This window comes from Callithrix jacchus, chromosome 12 (assembly GCF_049354715.1).
Source record: "Callithrix jacchus isolate 240 chromosome 12, calJac240_pri, whole genome shotgun sequence".
Classification (NCBI taxonomy): domain Eukaryota; kingdom Metazoa; phylum Chordata; class Mammalia; order Primates; family Cebidae; genus Callithrix; species Callithrix jacchus.
Genome location: NC_133513.1, coordinates 3,240,513 through 3,262,317, shown reverse-complemented (window position 1 = coordinate 3,262,317; position 21,805 = coordinate 3,240,513). Strand labels below are relative to the sequence as shown.

At 62.6% G+C, this 21,805-nt stretch overlaps 1 protein-coding gene across 3 annotated transcripts; it reads right to left on the bottom strand.

Moving 5' to 3' along the window:
* Nucleotides 1–1,288: 1,288 nt before the first annotated feature.
* SOX8 (SRY-box transcription factor 8) lies at nt 1,289–20,306 on the bottom strand. Of its 3 annotated transcripts, none has more exons than XR_013524500.1 (4): nt 19,747–20,306; nt 18,118–18,350; nt 16,090–17,370; nt 1,289–1,411 (listed from the first exon to the last, which is right to left on the bottom strand). XR_013524500.1 is itself a non-coding variant. In XM_002755747.7 (3 exons), the coding sequence occupies exons 1-3, from the start codon at nt 20,166–20,168 to the stop codon at nt 16,685–16,687; spliced, it is 1,341 nt and encodes a 446-aa protein (XP_002755793.5). In that variant the 5' UTR covers nt 20,169–20,306; the 3' UTR covers nt 15,126–16,684. The 3 variants fall into 3 exon arrangements, 1 of the variants encoding a protein (XP_002755793.5); XR_013524499.1 differs by lacking the exon at nt 1,289–1,411 and adding an exon at nt 15,126–15,837 and having other exon boundaries at nt 15,894–17,370; XM_002755747.7 differs by lacking the exon at nt 1,289–1,411 and having other exon boundaries at nt 15,126–17,370.
* Between the last annotated feature and the right edge of the window lie 1,499 nt (nt 20,307–21,805).

Here is a 21,805-nt window from a genome sequence, read left to right as displayed (position 1 = left end):
GCGCCCGCTGCCACCCACGGCCCCTCCGGCGAGCTTGCAAATGGGAGGAACAGGTGACAGGGAGCCCTCCCCGGGGGAGCCGCGCCCCGAACCTCACAGGCGGGCGTTCAGAGAGGGCGGCGGGGGTGGGGGTGAGGCCTCCAGACCCCACGCAAGATTGAAATGTCATCTGTCTCCTTTTCAAAGGAAGCCCAGCTGGCTCCATCCCTGCCTTGCAAGAAGGACTTTTCTGCCAGATGGGAGAGGACGCCCGTCTCGGCCATGCCAGCTTCTGTCTCCCTCCCGGTGACAGCACCAGCAGCTCCCCCTACATGGCGTACATTCCTGAAGCAGTGAGGCCTGGGGACCGCCTGTGACCTGCCTCCTCCCGGGGCGGGGAGCCGGGCTGGTATTTAATGAAAGGAAATACTCCAGCCGGCTGCTTCCTGCTCAGGTTGCCCAGCGTCCCTGCAGCTCCCGCCGCCGGCAGCCTCCCGCTCTGGACACCTTGGAGGAGGTGGACAGGCTCAGCGCCCAGGGCCCCTGCGGGCACTGGCGGCCCTTGGAGGCGCCTGGTCACTGGATGTGCTTGCAGGGCCTGGCCCCAGAGCCCACCCCTGCCCGCGTGTCCTTCCTTGGAGGCCCAAGGAGAAGCAGGGACGCTCTCAGACACAGAGGCTCCTCTTCCCTAAGATGTCCGAGAATGCTTCCCCTGAAGGGGCCAGTGTGGGACCCAGGGCTGACAGGGCACAGGAGATGCTGCCCATTCATGTCCAGTCGGGAGACACAGCCCCGGGGTTCTGTGCCTGAGAGCCTCCTCCTCTTCAGCCACACAGCACGCTCCTTTCTCCTCCCAGAGAGGGAGGAAGCCCTGTGCAGCGGGCAGGGGTGTGGGTGTGGCCCCAGGGGTACCGAGGCCGTGGCAGGGCAGCAGACCCTGGCCCTGGCCCCCACCACTCCTCTTCGGGTCTTGGGCCTGGCTTGGAGGGGACCGTGGGCAAATCAGCAGAAAGTGGAGTCAGGGTCCCTCTTCTATTAAGTGGGGTGAAAACTCACACCAGCCCTGTGAGCCTTCCGTGCCTTTGTTGAGATCAAGCTGGGGGAGGGGCAAGCACCCAGACGACCCCCCACAACAGCACTGCCACCGTCACGGCCCCCACTCCCTTCCTTCACATCCGCCCCTCAGCCAGGACTCTGGGGTGCTCAGGGCCCTGTTTCAGAACCGATGAGCCTGACAGAGGCTGAGTCTCCTCTTTCTGATAGAACCATCTTCCCCCAGCGAGACGTTCCCTGCTGCTTAGAGAGATGAGAAACTCACCGCGCAGGGGGATCAGCACCTGAGAGCCGCCTCACCTCCTCCCTTCCCCTTCCCTCCTGCAGGTGGGAAATTAACCACGTCCATCCTCGTGGCCGCTCGATGTTTTCTTCCCATCTGCAAAGTAGAGAAGAACATTCCAGAATGTGAAGACTTCAGGACGTGGGCCCTGGGTCTGGAGAGAAGATGGCCTGACGTTCAGCTGAGAGTTGTGGGATACACCCATGACTCAGCGGGAGGGGCCCCAGTGGGTCTGCATCACCGGGAGGCAGCATGTGAGCTGACCTGGCTCTTCAGTCCAGCTGTGTCTCCCATCTGGCCATGCCTGGGCAGCATCTCCTGTGCCCTGTCAGCCCCCCCGGTCCCACACCGGCCCCGTCGGGGTCTGCACAGCTCTGAATTGATTTTGGAAGAAACTGTCCTGAACTGTTTTTTCTCACTGCTCTCTTTGGAAGAAAACATCACCTTGCAACTTTATGTAAATGAGTCACCTGGCGTGCTCCTCTACAGGAGGGGCTCAGCACCCTGCCTGGTTCCTCCTCACTGCTGAGCTGGATCTCAGAGTGGAGGAGACCACAGTTTATCTACCCACTCGAAGGGTGTGTGAAAAGGTCCCTGTTTGATATCTACAAAGGACCTTCTCTCCTGGTGAACACCGGTGTGCATTTCACCCGGGTGGACACCCTGCTTAGCAATGAACCCACAGTGGGTACCTGTACAGAACCCACAATGGCAGTCAGGTGACAGATCAGAGCTGCCTCGGTCTCCTGAGGTCTCTTCTGTGCTTCCCTCCCTGCCGGCTACCCCTTTGCCCTTCCTGCCAGTGGGTCTCCTATAGAAGTTGCTCTCACCACTGGAGCCATTTAAAGAGAGCAATGATGACCCTGAGCTTCCTGCTTCTGCCCAGCCTATTTGTTGCCACTGAGCCTTCACTTGGCTCAATGCTCTCAAATATCTCAGAAGCTTAACTCTATTCCGCCTGGAGAAAACGTGCCCTGCTGCCCCTTCATTCATTCACTGATATGTTCGTTCAGCAAATACTCATTGAGTAGCTGGTCTGTGTCCAGGATAATTTAGGTTGTGGGTGAAGGTCATGGACAGTTACGGCCCCAAGCTTGTTGAGCTCATAAGGCCACCCGGGGACATGTGGCTCAGGTTGTGATGGGGCTGCTTTCCACCCCAACTCCACCTTCCACACCACAAAGCATGTGCTTCTCCACATGTGGGCATGGGCAGTGTGGAACCTTCCATACCTGCTCACCAGGTGATCACCCATCCTGGTTCTCCCAGGACCGAGGGGCTTTCCAGGATGCAGGGCTTTCAGTCCGGCACTGAAAGGGTGAGTTTGGTCTACTGCTCACTGAGTCCTGGGACCCACAGTCCTGAGAGGGCTGCCTGTGGAACCAGCGGTTTTGCCTGCCTCAGGCATGTCCCAGACCTGGCCATGTGTCTCCTAAGCACTACCACTCACTCAGGTTCAGTGAGAAAAGAGCAAGCTGAAGCCGTCCAGGTAGGATCCCTTAGGCTGAGTGAAGAAATGAAGGATGATGATATCTAACTGGGTGAGGAATGAGCTACTCAGAGACAAGACTCAGAGGATACGTCTATCCTGGTGAACACAGACTCACCAGGACCCTGCTCAGAGTCAGGACTCAGAGGAAACGTCTATCCCGGTGAACGCAGACTCACCAGGACCCTGCTCAGAGTCAGGACTCAGAGGAAACGTCTATCCCGGTGAACGCAGACTCACCGGGATCCTGCTCAGAGTCAGGACTCAGAGGAAACGTCTATCCCGGTGAACGCAGACTCACCGGGATCCTGCTCAGAGTCAGGACTCAGAGGATACGTCTATCCCGGTGAACACAGACTCACCAGGACCCTGCTCAGAGTCAGGACTCAGAGGAAACGTCTATCCTGGTGAACACAACTCACCGGGACCCTGCTCAGAGTCAGGAGTCAGAGGAAACGTCTATCCTGGTGAACACAACTCACCGGGACCCTGCTCAGAGTCAGGAGTCAGAGGAAACGTCTATCCCGGTGAACGCAGACTCACCGGGACCCTGCTCAGAGTCAGGACTCAGAGGAAACGTCTATCCTGGTGAAAACAACTCACCGGGACCCTGCTCAGAGTCAGGACTCAGAGGAAACATCTATCCCGGTGAACACAGACTCACCGGGACCCTGCTCAGAGTCAGGACTCAGAGGAAACGTCTATCCCGGTGAAAACAACTCACCGGGACCCTGCTCAGAGTCAGGAGTCAGAGGAAACGTCTATCCTGGTGAAAACAACTCACCGGGACCCTGCTCAGAGTCAGGACTCAGAGGAAACATCTATCCCGGTGAACACAGACTCACCGGGACCCTGCTCAGAGTCAGGACTCAGAGGAAACGTCTATCCTGGTGAACACAACTCACCGGGACCCTGCTCAGAGTCAGGACTCAGAGGAAACGTCTATCCTGGTGAACACAACTCACCGGGACCCTGCTCAGAGTCAGGACTCAGAGGAAACGTCTATCCTGGTGAACGCAGACTCACCGGGACCCTGCTCAGAGTCAGGACTCAGAGGAAACGTCTATCCCGGTGAACACAGACTCACCGGGACCCTGCTCAGAGTCAGGACTCAGAGGAAACATCTATCCCGGTGAACACAGACTCACCGGGACCCTGCTCAGAGTCAGGACTCAGAGGAAACGTCTATCCTGGTGAACACAACTCACCGGGACCCTGCTCAGAGTCAGGAGTCAGAGGAAACGTCTATCCTGGTGAAAACAACTCACCGGGACCCTGCTCAGAGTCAGGACTCAGAGGAAACATCTATCCCGGTGAACACAGACTCACCGGGACCCTGCTCAGAGTCAGGACTCAGAGGAAATGTCTATCCCGGTGAACGCAGACTCACCGGGACCCTGCTCAGAGTCAGGACTCAGAGGAAACGTCTATCCTGGTGAACGCAGACTCACCGGGACCCTGCTCAGAATCAGGACTCAGAGGAAATGTCTATCCTGGTGAAAACAACTCACCGGGACCCTGCTCAGAGTCAGGACTCAGAGGAAACGTCTATCCCGGTGAACACAGACTCACCGGGACCCTGCTCAGAGTCAGGAGTCAGAGGAAACGTCTATCCTGGTGAACACAACTCACCGGGACCCTGCTCAGAGTCAGGACTCAGAGGAAATGTCTATCCCGGTGAACGCAGACTCACCGGGACCCTGCTCAGAGTCAGGACTCAGAGGAAACGTCTATCCTGGTGAACACAACTCACCGGGACCCTGCTCAGAGTCAGGACTCAGAGGAAATGTCTATCCCGGTGAACGCAGACTCACCGGGACCCTGCTCAGAGTCAGGACTCAGAGGAAACGTCTATCCTGGTGAACACAGACTCACCGGGACCCTGCTCAGAGTCAGGACTCAGAGGAAACGTCTATCCCGGTGAAAACAACTCACCGGGACCCTGCTCAGAGTCAGGACTCAGAGGAAACGTCTATCCTGGTGAACACAGACTCACCGGGACCCTGCTCAGAGTCAGGACTCAGAGGAAACGTCTATCCTGGTGAACGCAGACTCACCGGGACCCTGCTCAGAGTCAGGACTCAGAGGAAACGTCTATCCTGGTGAACGCAGACTCACCGGGACCCTGCTCAGAGTCAGGACTCAGAGGAAACGTCTATCCTGGTGAACGCAGACTCACCGGGACCCTGCTCAGAGTCAGGACTCAGAGGAAACGTCTATCCTGGTGAGCACAGACTCACCGGGACCCTGCTCAGAGTCAGGACTCAGAGGAAGTATCTCAAGGGCCCCACTTCCTCAGGAAGGCTCCTCTGACCACAGGGCAGGTTGGGTCCCTGTGCTGGTTCTTATGGTCCCCGTATCTGTCCTGTCTTGCCCTTTCCTGGTGTATCGAGGGAGCACAGGGCTGTGTCTATCTCCTTCTCCTTTACAGCCCAGCACTACGACATAATAGTCACTGAATGACTGAATGAAGGAGTGGATGGATGGATGGGTGAATGGGTAGGTGGGTGGATGGATGGGTGGGTGGATGGATGGATGGATGGGTGGGTGGGTGGATGGATGGGTGGGTGGGTAGGTGGGTAGATGGATGGGTGGGTGGATGGATAGATGGGTGGATGGATGGATGGATGGCTGAATGGGTAGGTGGGTGGATGGATGGGTGGGGGGGTGAATGGATGGATGGATGGCTGAATGGGTAGGTGGGTGGATGGATGGGTGGGTGGGTAGATGGATGGATGGGTGAATGGGTAGGTGGGTGGATGGATGGGTGGGGGGGATGGATGGATGGAAGGGTGGGTGGGTGGGTGGATGGATGGGTGGATGGATGGATGGGTGGGTGGGTAGATGGGTGGGTGAATGGGTAGGTGGGTGGATGAATGGGTGGGTGAATGGGTAGGTGGGTGGATGGATGGGTGGGTGGGTGAATGGGTAGGTGGGTGGATGGATGGGTGGGTGGGTGGGTGAATGGATAGGTGGGTGGATGGATGGATGGATGGGTGGGTGGGTGGATGGGTAGGTGGGTGGATGGATGGGTGGGTGGATGGATGGGTGGGTGGATGGGTGGGTGGATGGATGGGTAGGTGGGTGGATGGATGGGTGGGTGAATGGGTAGGTGGGTGGATGGATGGGTGGGTGGGTGGGTGAATGGGTAGGTGGGTGGATGGATGGATGTGTGGGTGGATGGATGGATGGCTGAATGGGTAGGTGGCTGGATGGATGAGTGGGTGGGTGGATGGATGGATGGCTGAATGGGTAGGTGGCTGGCTGGATGGGTGGGTGGGTGGATGGATGGATGGGTGAATGGGTAGGTGGGTGGATGGGTAGGTGGCTGGATGGATGGGTGGGTGGGTGGATGGATGGATGGCTGAATGGGTAGGTGGGTGGATGGATGGGTGGGTGGGTGGATGGATGGATGGGTGAATGGGTAGATGGGTGGATGGATGGGTGGGTGGGTGGATGGATGGATGGGTGAATGGGTAGGTGGGTGGATGGATGGATGGGTGAATGGATGGGTGAATGGGTAGGTGGGTGGATGGGTGGGTGGGTGGACGGATGGATGTGTACGTGGGTGAGGTGGATGAACAAGTGGGTGAATGGGTGGGTGGGTGGATAAATGGATGGGTGGATGGACGAGTGGGTGATGGATGGATGGAGGGAGGGTGGGTGGTGGGTGGATGAATGGGTGGGTGAGTGCATGGATGAGTGGATAAATGAGTAGACGGGTGGGTGGATGGATGGGTGGGTGGGTGGATGATTGGATGGATGGATGGATGGGCAGGTGGGTAGATTAATGGGTGGGTGAGTGGATGGGTGAGTGGGTGGGTGGCTGGGTGAGTGGGTAGATGGGTAGGTGCATGGATGGATAAGTGGGTGAATGGATGGGTGTGAGGGGAAACCCTGCAAACGCCGTGGCAAGGGTCTGAAGCCTTAGCCTGTCCCCAAATAAATATTGATTTAGAAAAGAATAGAAACAAGCACATAGTTATTCCTTTATTAATTATAATCCTGTGTAATCTTAGAGTTACTCACTTATAACCTTAAAGATATATACTCAACATAACCTTTAATCTTACTAATGACTGTCGGGTTATGAAGCATGGAACTGAGGTGACATCGTGAACAAGGTGAGCCTAAGGCAAAATGCTCTAAGCCCTCTGTGACGCCCGCATGAGGGCTGCTGGAGGGCGCCCCGGCTGTGCAGCAGTGCCAGCGCTGGGAAAGGCCCGCTGTTTAGCCAGCTGGGGAAGGAGGTGTCCAGAATGGCCGAGACGCCTCCTTCCTGGGGGAGTTAGGAGAAAACTCCGCTCCCCCAGCTCTTGCTCGGGCCGGGCTGCTGTCAGGGAGGCCCACAGACATCCGTGGGCTTAACCGTGTCTATGTGATGCTGGACCTCAGCGGTCACGTTCCATGTCCACTCTCACGCTCCGCTTCTGCACCTGGCCCCTCCTTTTCTCAGAAGATAAGAATTAATAATAGTAACATAATCTTAGTGTCCTTGACATTTCTGACAAACATGCGAAGGGCGCTGGTGCAGCAGGTTTTCTCCCCGCCTGGGCTACTTCAAAGTCCTGGGCCCCCTGTCTCCAAGACACGGGACTTACCTGACCCTCTGTCACCGACCACCATTACCTCACCCTACCTTCCCTGCCCCCTGCTTTGTACTCCATAAAAGTCAGAGTGCCCAGGCACTCGGGCCACAGCCAGACTCCGAGCTTGGGTTGGCAGTGGACCCTGGGCCCAAACTCTCTTTTCTCTTTCACGGTGTCTTGTGTCCTTTATTTCCACAGTTTCTCGTCTCTGCACCAGCAGGGAGGGACTCACGGGCCCCTCTAGGGCTGGACCCTACAGATGGGTGAGTGGGTGGATGAATGGATGGGTAGGTGAGTGAGTGGGTGGATAAATGGGTGGGGTGAATGGATGGATGAGTGTGTAAATGGGTGGGTGGATGGGTAGAGGGGTGGGTGCATGGATGGATGGGTGGGCAAGTGGATGAGTGGATGGGGGATGGGTGGGCGCATGGATGGATTGATGGTGAGTGGGTGGGTGGGTGGGTGAGTGGATGGGTGGGTGGGGGATGGGTGGGTGCATGGATGGATGAATGGGTGAGTGGATGGGTGGGTGGGTAGTTGGGTGTGTACATGGATGGATGAATGGATGGATGGATGGGTGGGTTCGTGGGTGGGTGGGTAGATAGGTGTGTACATGGATGGATGGATGGATGGGTGAGTGGGTGGGTAAGTGAATGGATGGTTGGGTGGGTGGGTAGTTGGGTGTGCACATGGATGGATGGATGGATGGATGGATGGATGGATGGATGGGTGGGTTCGTGGGTGGGTGGGTAGATAGGTGTGTACATGGATGGATGGATGGGTGCGTGGGTGGGTAGATGGATGGATGGATGGATGGGTGAGTGGGTGGGTAGGTGAATGGATGGGTGGGTGGGTGGGTAGTTGGGTGTGCACATGGATGGATGGATGGATGGATGAGTGCGTGGGTGGGTGGGTGAACGGATGGGTGGGTGGGTAGTTGGGTGTGCACATGGATGGATGGATGGATGGATGGGTGGGTGGGTGGGTGACTGCGTGGGTAGGTGAGTGGATGGGTGGGTAGGTGGGTGGGTAGTTGGATGTGTATATGGATGGATAGATGGATGGGTGGGTGTGTGGGTGGGTGAGTAGATGGGTGTGTACATGGATGGATAGATGGGTCGGTGAGTGGGTGGGCGGGTGGATGGAGGATGGGCAGCTGGGTGGATGGCAGCTGGGTGGATGGGCAGGTGTGTGGGCTACATGCCACCACAGCAGGCAGACTCCTTGCTGATCACGTGCCACCACTAAGTCCTGTCTCCATAGCTCAGGAACAACTTTGGATGATGTGTGTTGATCGGCTGTTTCTAACCAAACCCTGTGCTAAGCACCTGACCCACCAGCATCTCCCATGTTCCTTAGCACCACTGCCAGGGCGGCAGGCGCCATCCTCGGACAGGCTGCTGGCCTCTCTGGCCTCAGTAGCCCATCTTCAAATGTTGGGCCAATGAGGCCAGAGAGGCCAGCAGCTTGTCCAAGGCCACACACACCAGCGGGTTCTGGGGAGCCAAGTGTCATTCCTCTCTCTGTCCAAAGCCCTAGACACGAGATGCCTCAGGGTGGATTTTTACCGTTCCTTGACACCCTTTATCCTCTCAGGGGAAAGCGTATAAGACGTGGGTTCCTAGAGCCAGAAACCCCCCCCCAACTGCCCCAGGCCCTCTTACCACCTCTGTCCACCCTCTCTTTTTTTTTTTTTTTTTTTGAGACAGAGTCCTGCTCTGTCACCCAGGCTGGAGCACAGTGGCATAATAATCTTGGCTCACTATAATCTCCATCTCCTGGGTTCAAGCGATTCTCCTACCTCAGCCCCCCAAGCATCTGGGGTTACAGGCACACACCACCAGACCCGACTAATTTTTTTATTTTTAGTAGAGATGGGTTTTCACCATGTTGGTCAGGCTGGTCTCGAACTCCTGACCTCGAGATCCACCTGCCTCGGTCTCCCAAAGTGCTGAGATTACAGGCATGAGGCGCTGTGCCCAGCCTGTCCACCTGTTCCTTTAGCAAACAAAATCCCTAGGTGACCAGAGTGACCCCAGAAATTGGAGGAGGGCGGAAGCTCCCCCTTTGGAGGTGAGGTGGAGGGCGTCCAGCCCACTCACATCTCACAGGTGCACACCCTGCTGGATGCTGAGTGTCAGAAGCAACAGTGGCACTGCCCTGAGTGTCCAGATGCCCAGCAACATCACCAGGGCGCTCAGCACCTGGAAACAGGAAGGGCCTCTGCTCTGTGTGGAGCCACCCCGACAGTCCCTCCCAGCCCCTCTACCCAAGGACCCCCAGGCCTTGTCCACAAGAAGGAACCGTCCTCTGAGCAGAGCAGCCCCCTCCCCATGAGGGTCTTGGAGGCCGGGAATTCATATCTAGCAGAGCCTGGACATGGCCTAGCTGCCCGGCCAGGGCTCACGTATGTGAACAGAGATTAGCGTGTGTGAGCGGGTCTCTCCTCTGTCACTCGGGGCTGCCCGTGTCCCTCTCCAGGACCTGGGTGCCTGGAAAGGATGCTGGCATGGCCCCAGTGGACAGGCCAACCACGTGAGGGGCTGCTGAGCAGCAAAACTCACGGCGGTGATGTCGCAAGAATGTCACCTGTTCTTCACATCCAGTCCAGGAAGGGCCGTTGACTGGAGGCACATGGACCCAGCAAGGCCTCTGACTGTTCCTATTACCCCTGGGGTGGGGGGGCCCTCTTCCAGCCTATCTGGGGCCTCGCCCCTCCCTTCAGCCCAGAGCGGGGAAACAATGCCGCTTCCAGCAGGAGGGAGCTGGGAGCCAGGGCTGCAGGCAGCTTCCCAATCCAGCTCCCAGCCCATGGTGCCCAGGGACAGGACTGGGAGCCTCCCACGCAGAGGCGGCAGGACCAGCCTCTCCCTCCGCCCCCGAGGCTGGGAGGCTCTGTTCTGGATGCTTCCTGATCACAGGGAAGCCTGCAGACCCACGAGGAGCTTGATTCCTGTGCGTGGGAGAGCCGGGTCTGCAGAGGGGGTGGGGGACCCTTTTCCTGGTGACGTCTGAGTAACCATGGTGGCAGCAGCTGACGCTGGCCCGGCTGGCTCCGGGGGACTCCTCCAGGTCCTCCGAGACCGCCCCCCGCCGCTCTCCCTGCCTCTTCTCCTTCTCTTCCCCACACCCCTGCCGCCTGCAGTGTGCAGACCCCCCTTCACCTCACCCTAGCGCCACGTCTGTTCCCAAGCTGGGAAGTCAGATCCAAAGTCCAGAACAACCTCCCAGGTCCCCTCCGCGTCTGATGATGCACTGCCGTGGCCGGACACGGAAATTCACCGTGGGGTCTGGGCCGGCGTTCCGCTCCCGGCCCCTCGGAGAGGCCGGGGCACAGGTCCTCGGGCCACTGCGCGGCGCCCACACAGGCCTGCTGGCCGGGCATACAAAGCACCCGCCGGCCATTATCATTCCAGAGCTGGGAGAGCTCCCGGCTGCATCTCATCGGTCATTCAGCAGCCCGTAATGACTTGTCAGTTCCTTGCCCTGCCATTTTCTGTCTAATTAATTCTTTTATTGTGCACCGGATAAAGAAAGACAAAGGCCTCGCCGGCAACAGGGATTCATTAGAATGCAGCGCCTTCGCCCGTGCTCCTGGCCCAGCACCAGCCCGGCTGCTCCGCCCCGCTGTGGGCACAGCCGCCCGCGCCCCTTAACCCTTTGTGGAGTCTCCCGGGCTGGGTGCCCGGCCTCTGCCAGGGCCCCGAGGGAACAGGGCTTATGCAGCCGCCAGCTGCCCCCAGGGGAGAAGCGGGGCCTGAGGCAGTCGGGGCGCTGCTGAGGAAGGGGGTCCTGGGTGTCTTACGCTTGTCCGAGGCAGACCTCAGTGGGCCTGGGCCTGGGAATCCCAGATGGTTCCCCGGCCAGGCGTGCCCACCCAGGCTGGGGCAAGTCCCCCAGTCCTGGTCGTAGGCCTATGGGGAAGGTGGGGGTGGGGGAGGGCGAGGAGGAGCGTCAGTCACACCCAGGACCTGGGGTCTCGGGACAAGTCGGCTTGAGATTTGACCAGTGAGAGGGCAGCACCAGAGTGCTGGCCGAAGCCACATCAAGCCCAGCTCAGCGGAGCTGTCACGACCTCAGGGTCATGGGGGTAAACTGAGGCACGGGGAGGTCAAGAGGCAAGTGGCCCTTCCTGCCTTCCTGCGGGGAAGCTGTGTGGATTTACCAGATACAGCAGGAGGAGGGCTCACTGGGTTTGAGTCCCGGGGGCGAGGCTGGGGAGGAGGCCGGTGGGAGGGAGGCTCGCTGGGTTTGAGTCCCGGGAGCGAGGCTGGGGAGGAGGCCGCGGGAGGGAGGCTCGCTGGGTTTGAGTCCCGGGGGCGAGGCTGGGGAGGAAGCCGGCGGGAGGGAGGCTCGCTGGGTTTGAGTCCCGGGAGCGAGGCTGGGGAGGAGGCCGGCGGGAGGGAGGCTCGCTGGGTTTGAGTCCCAGGAGCGAGGCTGGGGAGGAGGCCGGTGGGAGGGAGGCTCGCTGGGTTTGAGTCCCGGGGGCGAGGCTGGGGAGGAGGCCGCGGGAGGGAGGCTTGCTGGGTTTGAGTCCCGGGGGCGAGGCTGGGGAGGAGGCCGCGGGAGGGAGGCTCGCTGGGTTTGAGTCCCGGGGGCGAGGCTGGGGAGGAGGCCGGCACCTTCTTCACCAGTTTCACTTGATTTTCTTGCTACAAAACCTGCTTCATTTTGCAGATAAACAAAAGTGTCGTGGCGTGGCTTGAGGCAGTAATAAAACCATCAAAGGCCTGGGGGGGTACTGTGGGGGGAGGTCCTGGTCTCACCAAGTTCCTCAGGGCCATTCCCATTGCACAGGTGAGAAAGCTGAGGCCCCGCAGGAAGCCACCTGCCCCAACACCCCTGAGAAGCAGCAGACACCGGGCTCAGCCAGGAACCCTGCTCCAGGACAGCCTTCCTGCGCACGCAGGGGCCCCCCCGCCCCCTCCTCCGAGGACTCCCGCCACGCTGGGAGCCCCACAGCTCCCACAGCCCATCCTGGAGACACAGTCTATGCTCCGTGTAGAACATGGAGGACACTGGAATGAGGGGATGCTGGGGCCGTCCGGGGACATCTCCGAAAGATGGATGGGAGGCGCAGGGACGGCCGCTCCCCTTTCTTTCCCAAGCTCTTGGGAATATTGGGGCTCCCAGGGTGTAGGGAGCCCAGGTGGGTCTCTGCAGCTCCTGGGCAGCCGAGGGGCAGTGGGCGATCAGGAGGCCACAGCCCGCCTTGTCTGTAGCGGCCTCAGGACTGGGCCGGCAGAGCCAGGCGGTGGGGAGCAGGGGCGGGGCCTCTGGCCCCAGGAGAGAGAACCAGGGCCTGGGCGGCAGGTGATCTGAGCCTCTGGCTTCCGTCACCTGCCTGAAGCGCCTGCGGTCCTGCAGGAAGGGCCTGGGTGAGGCTCGGCGGCGGCGCTGGGCTGGGTCCCCTTCCCTCAGGGCTGCTTCTTTACCTGAGTCGTGGGGACCAGACATCCCCTTCATCTGGGGTCTACACTTTGGAGGGATTTGGGCAAAGTGCTGGCTTCGCTGCGGAGACCGGGTCCTGACTGGCTTGGGTCTGCTGTGAAGCTCGGTGGGATGTACCCCTGGCCGTCAGGGTGTACACACAGGTGTCTGGGGGTTGTCTGGAGTCTGGTGGCCTTGGCCTCACCGCCCGGAAACACGACCCCCAAGCCCGATGACTCCAGCCGCAGCCCCAGCAGGTCTGGAGCAGCTACAGATCGCGTCAAGAAAGGTCGTTCGTCCTGGGCTGGGGAGGCAAGACTGGGGTCCACACAGCAGCCCAGGACCGCGGGTCCCTGACACCCCGTACCGACAGTCCCTGACTGTGGCCCAACGCCATAGCAGACAGAGCGGGGCCTGAATCTCACGCCCAGGAGAGGCAGGTGAGTGGGGCCTGAGGCCTCTCCCTGGCAGCTTCGGGGAGGACCAGGGCCCTCTTGGGAAGGAACAGCCATATGGCTGTGAACTCACACCCCAATGATAACCTGCCCCTCAAGCCACTTCTGTCCTAGGAAGACCAGAGGGACTTTTCCAGGCTATCAGAATCCAGGGCGGGTCACCAACTGCGTTTCCCCTTTTGGGGCTGAACAGGGCATTCTGTTCGGCCGAGCTCAGAGGCAAGGCCCTCTGCTGAGGGTGAGGACGTGGAAAATGAGGAACTGTCCTGACCGGCCTGCCCTGGGACGCAGCGCTCTCGGGAGGGCGCAGGGAAGCTTGGGCTCGGGGCGAGGTCAGCTCGGAAACTACGTCGTCAGCCTGGCCTCCAGCTGCAGCCCCAGCAGGCCTGGAGCAGCTAGAAATGGGGTCTCCAGCAAAAACCGCACGGGCTGGAGACCCGGGCAGAGCGGCCTGACCCCCAGGGCACCGGCTCCAGCCGCCTCCTCCATGCAGCGCTGGGGGATGGGGACCAGTGCCTGGAGACTCCCAGGACCCCTGTCCCTGGGCTCATCAAGCCACAAGCCCTCCCAGACCGGGACCCCCGGAGAGGTAGGGGCAAAGGGCGGGGCCCTGCAGGGGGAGGAGGTGTCCGCTCACCCCTCAGCCAGGCAGGGTATGGACACTCCTTGACCTTCACAAAACTCACATACAAGAAAACCCACAGGAACACTCCCGGGGACGGGGCCATGGGACTTTCCCACCCCACCACACGCCGGTGAGACACAGGGCCCGGTACCCCAGGAGTTAACTGAAGCAGCTCCACCAAGTCCACACAAAATTGGCAGCGCCTCTAGCCCCTGGGAACCTGGCAGGCCCCAAAGCAAGTCCCAGGGTATCAACGTGTGGGCTGTGAGGGGCGTGTGAGCCTGGACAGCCCCTGGCTGGATGGGCTGCGCTGGTTCCGTGGCGGCGGCTGGTGTCTGTGAACCTTGCTCTCCGCAGCCCCCCCCCCCCAGCATCCTCCTCGCCGCAGGGCTTGGCACACCCCACCCCCTGGGAACCCTCGTAAATCAGGAGAGCCCCTCCCCCCGAGGCTCTTGGCAGGCCCCAGAACGGGATCCCCACTGCAGGGTGAGGGGCGGGGAGCCAGGCGGGCAAGGAGACGGGGTGGGTGCCCCTACCCAGGCCGCCCCATTAAAATCGTAGATGCAGCTGCCTCTTGAATTCTGGTTCTTTTGAGAAGCACATCCTCCCCCACCGCCTTGAGAAGCTGAGTCTCTGCACGCCAGGGGCGGTGGCCCCCAGCACCAAGACACCCCCGCACCGGCCGCGGGTGCCCGGGAGGCCTGGCACAGAGGCCGGCTGCCCTTCACTGGCTGTCGCTCCCACAACCATCTTCTCCCTAGAAACTTCCCTCCAACCAGACAGCTCTGCCGGCTCCTGGGGCCGCTCTCATCCCAGGCTGGCTCCGTGCCAAGCCCAAAAGATGCCGTTGGCTTCCCGGCATTGCACAGCCACCCAGAAACCAGCTCAGGGAGGGAAAACACAGCCCCGAATCGGGCCCATCTGGACCCATTTTGCCTGCCGAGGAGGCCCTCCAAGAAGGAAGATGAGGAACTCCCTTCCCTTCCCTTCCCCGAGGCTGAGAACCTCAAGGGTGTTTCAGCTCAGACGGAAGCCTGCTGGCGCCTCGTGGCACGACGGGCTGCCCCTGCCACTCTGGGCCCAGCCCTCCTGGCTGCCCGACACAGAGGGCCCTGGGGTGAGGCCGGCAGCCACGTGGCACGGCCTGATCCTGCCTTTGCTGGGCACCTTCGCCCTGGGAGCCCCAGGCTCACGCAAAGCAACACACAAGATGCAGCCCACGCTCATAAAAAGCACTTTGTTTAATTTTATCAAATCGATCTGTACAAAAGTTAGCGTTGCTTGGTCAGAAAGCAGCGAAGGCCACAGGCAAGTGAGGGCGCGTCCTCCCAACCCCGGGCCCGGGAGACGCTGCGTGACCGCGGGTCTGCGGCTGTCCCCGCTCCCACCCCCAGGGAAGTAGAGAGATGCAGAGACATTTTTTTTTTTCTACAAAAAGGTAAGAAAAGTAGAAAAAGTAAAAAGAAGCAACTTCGCGGGTGTGTTGAAGTTTACAGAGTCTAAAGGCACAAGTTTCTGTGGAGGAGGCGCCAAGCACGGAGGGAGGGCGAGTGGGTGGACCAGGTCTTACTCCTCTACAGCTAAGGCCCTCACAGCGTCGAGCGGGGAAGGTTTAGTTTCACAGCTTGGTAGGTGGCACCTGGTGCCCGCGAGCCGAGATCACTTCCGAAGCCACCACTTCCCAGGAATTCCTGTGTTCTGTGCCACGTGGCACAGTTGTGGCCGGCGATGGATTCCCACTCCCCAAACCGCAACCTGACATGGGGTGCTGGGGCATCTCGACCTGATCAGAGATGCTGAAAAGCAATGCCCGTCTCCTCCCTCGAATTTTCGGCTGCCAAGCTCAAGGCCTCCCAGAGACCCTGGGACCCCCAGGCCCTCCAGGGCGGCCTCCCAAAAGCCCAGCACGGCTGCAGCCGCGTCTCCTGCCGGACCTCCAGGGCGGCCTCCCAAAAGCCCAGCACGGCTGCAGCCGCGTCTCCTGCCGGACCTCCAGGGCGGCCTCCCGGCTTCCACCCTGTCCTAAATTCTACGCTTTGCCCGAAGTACCTTATTAATTAAAGATAAAATAATACAGAACATAAATAGATCTTTAACAGCTTTCAAAAGAAACACATTTAAGCTTCAAAAATAAAAATTATCAAAAACGTAAAAATAAAAGAGAGACGTGTTAATCACAGCCAGACCTTGTGTGGGCGAACTCGGCCAGCAAGGAGATGCCTCGGACCCGACAGGCAGTTCCCGAGATGCTCCAGAGGACGTGTCCTGGAGGGTCTGTGGACCGACGCCCTGGACAGCCCGTGCGCCTGTCACGGAGGGAATGTGGCTGTGCGTGCCGGGGATCTCAGCGCCGAGGCTGGCCTGGCCCCCAGAACACAGCCAAGGCCCCCCAGTGCCCCCTCCTTTGGTCCTGGGGCCATTCTGCCGTTACTCCTCCACCGAGACACAAACCCAAGTGCCAGTGCCTCCAGTCCTCATAGAAAAGGGACCAAACGGTGGCCCTTCCTTGTGGAATAATCCCCGGCCACCTCAAAGAGAGAGAGAGAAGGGAGAGGGAGTGCGCCTTCGGCGGAGGCGTGGCCATCTGGAGGCTGAGGACCACGGGCGGGCGGCAAGCAGGTTTCCCTGCAGACGTCAGCAGGCACTTGACGAGCTTGGCCACTGGGGCCCCTCCTGACCTTGCCATGCACGCCGGGAGGCTCGGAGGCTGGGCTGTCCAGGCCGTGACAAGGCTGCCCCCCCCCAACGCCTGCAAGTCCCCCCCCACCCGCGGAGGGACCCTCAGGGCCTGGTCAGGGTGGTGTACAGCGGCTGGTCCCAGTGACTGGTGGGGCTGTGGGCGGGCGGCAGGGCCAGGCCGTTGAGCAGGGGCGAGGCGTAGGGCCGGCGTGGCGAGTGGAAGCAGGGGTACTGGTAGAGGCCAGGCGCGTAGCCAGGGTAGGCGCCGTAGTAGCTGGAGGCCTGCAGGTCACTGTAGTCGCCCTGGGCACCGGTGAAGGGGCCGGTGGGGGCGGCAGGGGGGACGCTGGCCTGGCCGCTGCAGGAGCCATAGTCGGGCGAGCCTCGGGGCTGGTCGCCGTAGTGGCCAGGGCTCGGCTGCTCTGTCTTAATGTGCGGCCGAGGGGGGCCCGTCTCGGTGGGCGATGTGGAGGTCGACGGGGCGCCCTTGTGGGCCCACACGGGGGATGCCCCAGCGTGGAAGTAGGTGCCCCCATAGGCCTGGCCGGGCTCAGGCGGGGCAGGGCCGCCCAGGGGCAGGTACTGGTCGAATTCGTGGACGTCAAAAGTGTCCATGGTGCCCATGACCTCGCTGCTGAGCTCCGAGATGTCCACGTTGCTGAAATCGATGTTCTGGCGTCCGCCGTCCGCCGCCCGGCGCCCCTCCAGCTTCAGCTCCGGCTTGGCACCCGCCTGGTGCAGCTCCGTCTTGGGGGTGGTGGGTGGGGTGGGCGGCCCGTGGGTCTGCCCTGGGGACGGGAGAGCGGGCGTCAGGGATGAATGCCCCTTCTGTGGGGCGGGTGGGGCCGGCGAGTCTGGGAGGGGAGGAACGCCAGCTCGAACTGCCAGAGGGGGATCAACGGCTGTTTGTTTCTCTACATTCCCAGAAATTCCAGCAAAGTCAGACCCAGACTTCACTCCGCGGCCGAGAAATTCTGTGAAGTGCTGTGCTTTGGGAAGACCCGAGGCCCCTCCCAGAGACCAAGGTGGTTGGTGGGGGGGCAGAGGCAAAAGGGCCAGCCTGGCCAGAGCTGGCATTTACGGGGCGATCGGGAACCACACAGACCCTGTTCCTTCCCGGGTCATCTAAGCACTCCGAGGCTGGTGGGCGCCAGCCAGCCTGACCGAGGCCCCCAGCAGGACTCCACCCTGTCAGCCAGGCCCTGAAGCTGGGGCTGCTGAGCGTCCTGTGGGCAGCGGCTGGGTGTGGGAAGAGGAGCCTGCATTCAGCTGAGTCTGGCTGAAAACGCCACCTCTCCGGCCCCGGCCAAGCAAAGCTGTCAGGCCCTCAGCACTGGAGGATGCTAAGCAGGTCACTCCGCGCCAAAAACAGAGGAGGCCGGGGCCTTGGGTGCTTTTTCAGGGGACCCGGGGAAGGCCCGGTTCTCTCGAAGGCGCCTGCCCCTACACCGTCAATCACCCCATCGTCACCCAGAAACCCCATGGCTGCCTCCCGCACCAGGGACCCTCGGACACGCTGAGGGCCTGGAGCCCACCTGTGTGGTCGCCGTGGTGGTGCGCGTCTCCCAGCCCCGCGTCAGCCTTGTACACGGAACCACTGCCCGGGTGGGGTCCCAGCTCGGCCCCCGAGTCTGAGTCGCTCTGGCCGGCCTTGGCGCTCTTCCTGCGCCGCGGCTGGTACTTGTAGTCCGGGTGGTCCTTCTTGTGCTGCACGCGCAGCCGCTCGGCCTCCTCCACGAAGGGCCGCTTCTCGCTTTCGCTCAGCAAACTGCAGCACAGGGCAGAGGCGGGGATGGCCAGGGCGCCCATGGTGCCCTCGGGGCGGCCGGCGGGAGCGCACACGGCGCAGGGAGCCGGCAGCAGAGCGGGGGGCCGCGGCGCTCTGACCAGGGAAACCCGCCCGCCGCAGGCTCCGGAGGCCCCCCCCGCCCTCCCCGGGCACCAGGCACCACGCCCCTCTGGGAAAACCGGACTTCGGGAGCCCCCGGAGCCTGTCTCGGGGAGGGTGGTATGCTTATCACGGCCAAGAACGAGCCCCAAACCTCCCGGCCTTCCTCCTCCTACTTCCCCCAATTCCGGCCCGTTGTTCCCTCCCTCTGGGGCTTTCTAAGGGAGGCGGGGGAGGCGGGCAGGACGCAGCAGGCGGTGGACAAAAGCGAGGCTTCCCGGGAACGGTGCCGGCCTCCAGCGGGCAGCTGGGCATGCTGTCCCTCCATTCCTACACATCCAGAAGTGCTGGCAGGGCCCAGGGGCCCATCCTCCCTGAGCCTCAGGACACACATCCCCTGGGACTCTTCCTGAGGCTCTCCACCAACCGCCTGCGCGGCGGGACTTGGGGGAGCAGGGGCTGTGCGGTCCACAGAGCCCCGTGGCTGCGCCCTAGATCCAGACAGAGGTGGAGGGCGCAGATATGCAAGCCCCAAGCTCCCGTTTGCCAGGTGAGGAGCAGGATACGGGAACCAGGGCCCCAAACCAAGACATCCATTTAAACCCAAGTGGACGACATTTGGTCGGGGCGGCCTGTCCTGAGCAACAGCTTCTCCCCTCTGCAGTCCTGCTTTCCGGAAAACGCACCAGCTCCACCGCTCCGAGGCGTGCACAGAGCGCGCCTGCCGTCTCCACTCCTGCCCTCCTTGTTTAGGGCACAGGGTGTCCAGGAGAGGGAGAAGCTGCAGGGCCCTGCCGCCCACCCATTCGCCTGCCCCACTCCCTCCCCAAGCGTGGTCCAGAAGCCGGAGGAGCTGAGCCCTTTCTAAGGACGGGGCGCCTCCAGAGAGCCGCATGCAGCTTGCTCCGTGCCCGGCGGGCCTCCCGGGGCTGGGACCACTCGCAGCGGCCGGGGGGCACCTCGGGGTACCAGCCATGGCCCTCCACAGGGTGTTCCCCGCCAGGAGAACTGGCTCGAGAGTCCACCCACCACGAGGGTGCGGACCCCAGGCGCTGCCCTCCACGGACCTGGACCCCCATTCCTGGCGCCGAACCCTGGCTGGCTAGAGGGTGTTTTTCCACGGAGAGCCGCCCTGGCACCCGCCCCGGGTGCAGAGCCCGGAGCCTGCGTGCGGCCGCCACCCCCCGCTAGCCCTGAGCCCTCCAGGCCCCGCTCGAAGTCCCAGACCACGGGAGGCCTGGGTCCCGACTCCCGATCCCGGGGCGAGGGCACTCACCGCCACAGTTTGCCCAGCGTCTTGCTGAGCTCCGCGTTGTGCAGGTGCGGGTACTGGTCTGCCAGCTTGCGGCGTGCCGCCTGCGCCCACACCATGAAGGCGTTCATGGGCCGCTTCACGTGCGGCTTGGCCTTGAGCGCGCCGCCGCCGCCGCCGCGCACTGGCATGGGCACCAAGCTCCAGTCGTAGCCCTTGAGCACCTGCGACACGGCGTCGCGGATGCAGGCCGGGAAGCGCTCGTCCACCGCCTCCGCCGTGTCGCCCCGGGCGCCCCCCGCTGCGCCCCCTGCGGGGCCCAGGCCCTCGGAGCCGGTGGGCGACGGCGGCGCGTCCGAGTCCGAGTCCTCCACGTGCGACATGGAGCTGGCAGTGCCGGACGGGCTGCAGGGCGGCTGGGCGCGGGCCTCGCTCATGTCCAGCATCGGGGCCGCGCGCGGAGGGGCGCGCACGGGAGACGCGCACCGGGGCCGGCGCCCGGGGCTGCCCTGCGGCCGCTCCGGGACCCGACGTCGCCTCGCGGTAGCCCGATCCTCGTCCCTCGCCGCCGAGGCTCGGTTCCCGCTCGTGGACCGGCAACAAGTTTCTTTAAGCGGCGGCCCCGCGACCCCGCCCCCCGCCCGGCTGCCCATTGGTGGAGCGCGCCCCTCTCCCCCCCAGAGGCGGAGCCCGGCCGCCCCCGCCCCCGCCCCCCCACCCATAAAGAACGCGCCGCCGCTCTCACCGCGCCTCCGCCCGCCCCGCCCGGCGCCGCACCACGTGGGCCGGGCGCCCCACGCCTGGAGCTCCCCTTTCCGGAGCCCCGGGAAGGGAAGAGGGGCAGGGAGGCCGGGTGGGTGCAGGGGGGTCTCCGGCGCTCCCTCTCTAGTGCGGGCGCCGCGCGGCTCCTGGGAGTCCGCTCCCTGTCCCGACCTAGTTCTCCGGACCTTCCCCGACACACACGGGCGCGCGCGCGCACACACACACACAGACACACACACACACACACAGGCACAGCGGCTTGGGGTCAGCTGCTGCCTGCGGTCCAGGGCAGGGTCGGTTCCGCCGCGCGGCGCCTAAGCCGGGGCTCCCGGCTCGTAGGGTCGGCGCGAGGGCAGGAGCCCCCCCACCCCCAGCTCGTGCAGAGTCTGCGGGCAGCGCACATCCAGGTAACGCGCGCCCAGGGGCGGCGGCTTGGAGCTGGAGGAGCCCGGGGTCTCCCTCCCCATCCGGGTGCGAACCCGGAGAACGCCGGCGGGGGCGCGGCCCCAGGGGCCAGGCAGCTGGAGGGGCGGGAGCGCTGGGCGGGGCCTGCGCTGACCCCGGCGCTGAGTCCCTGGGGCCGCCGGGCGGATGGCGTGGCCGGACGCGGGGGCCCCGGGCCTTCCGGGCGTGACCCAGGGCTCGGGGGCGGGGAGGCCCTCCGGCGGGGCGGCCCTGGGTGGTCCGGCAGAGGCGGAGGCCGCTCCCAGCCTCTGCGCCCCGGGCGCCTGCGGAGGAGGGGAGAGGGCGGGGTGTGCCGCCCTGGTGGAGACCGCGGGGTCGGAGAGGCTACTTTTCGCCTAGGCGAGCGCCCGGCCGCTGCTCGGGTCCCTGCCCAAGGCTGCCCTCGAGAGGTGGCCTCGGGCCCGGCCGTCCCCGAGGTTGGCTCCCCGAGGCTGGCTCGGATTCTTTCAACCAACGCGCGGGAGGCGACGGGGCTACGCAATTCCTGATGAAGCGGACCACGCGGGACACGCGCGTCTCCGAGCTTGCGGCCCGCGAAACCCGAGTGATCCAACGCGCTGGTGCCCCTAAAGCGTCCACGCCAGGGCTGGTGGCCGCCGCAGCCCCCGAGCCACGCCGTGTCCCCGGTCCTGCCCGCAGGAGCTGGTCCCCTACCAGAACAGTGCAGATGGAAACTCGGGGGTCATGGTGCCGCGTCCCGCCCGCGCGCCGCTCGAACCTGGGGCTTCCACCAACCTCGCAGGAGGCGCCTCCTACCCTGACTCTGGCTTGGCAAGAGTTGGCCCCAACTGTGGAGAGTTGGTGCCCCCAGCGGCCGCCCGCCCCCGTCTGCAGGTGGAGGAGGCCTGGGCCCTGG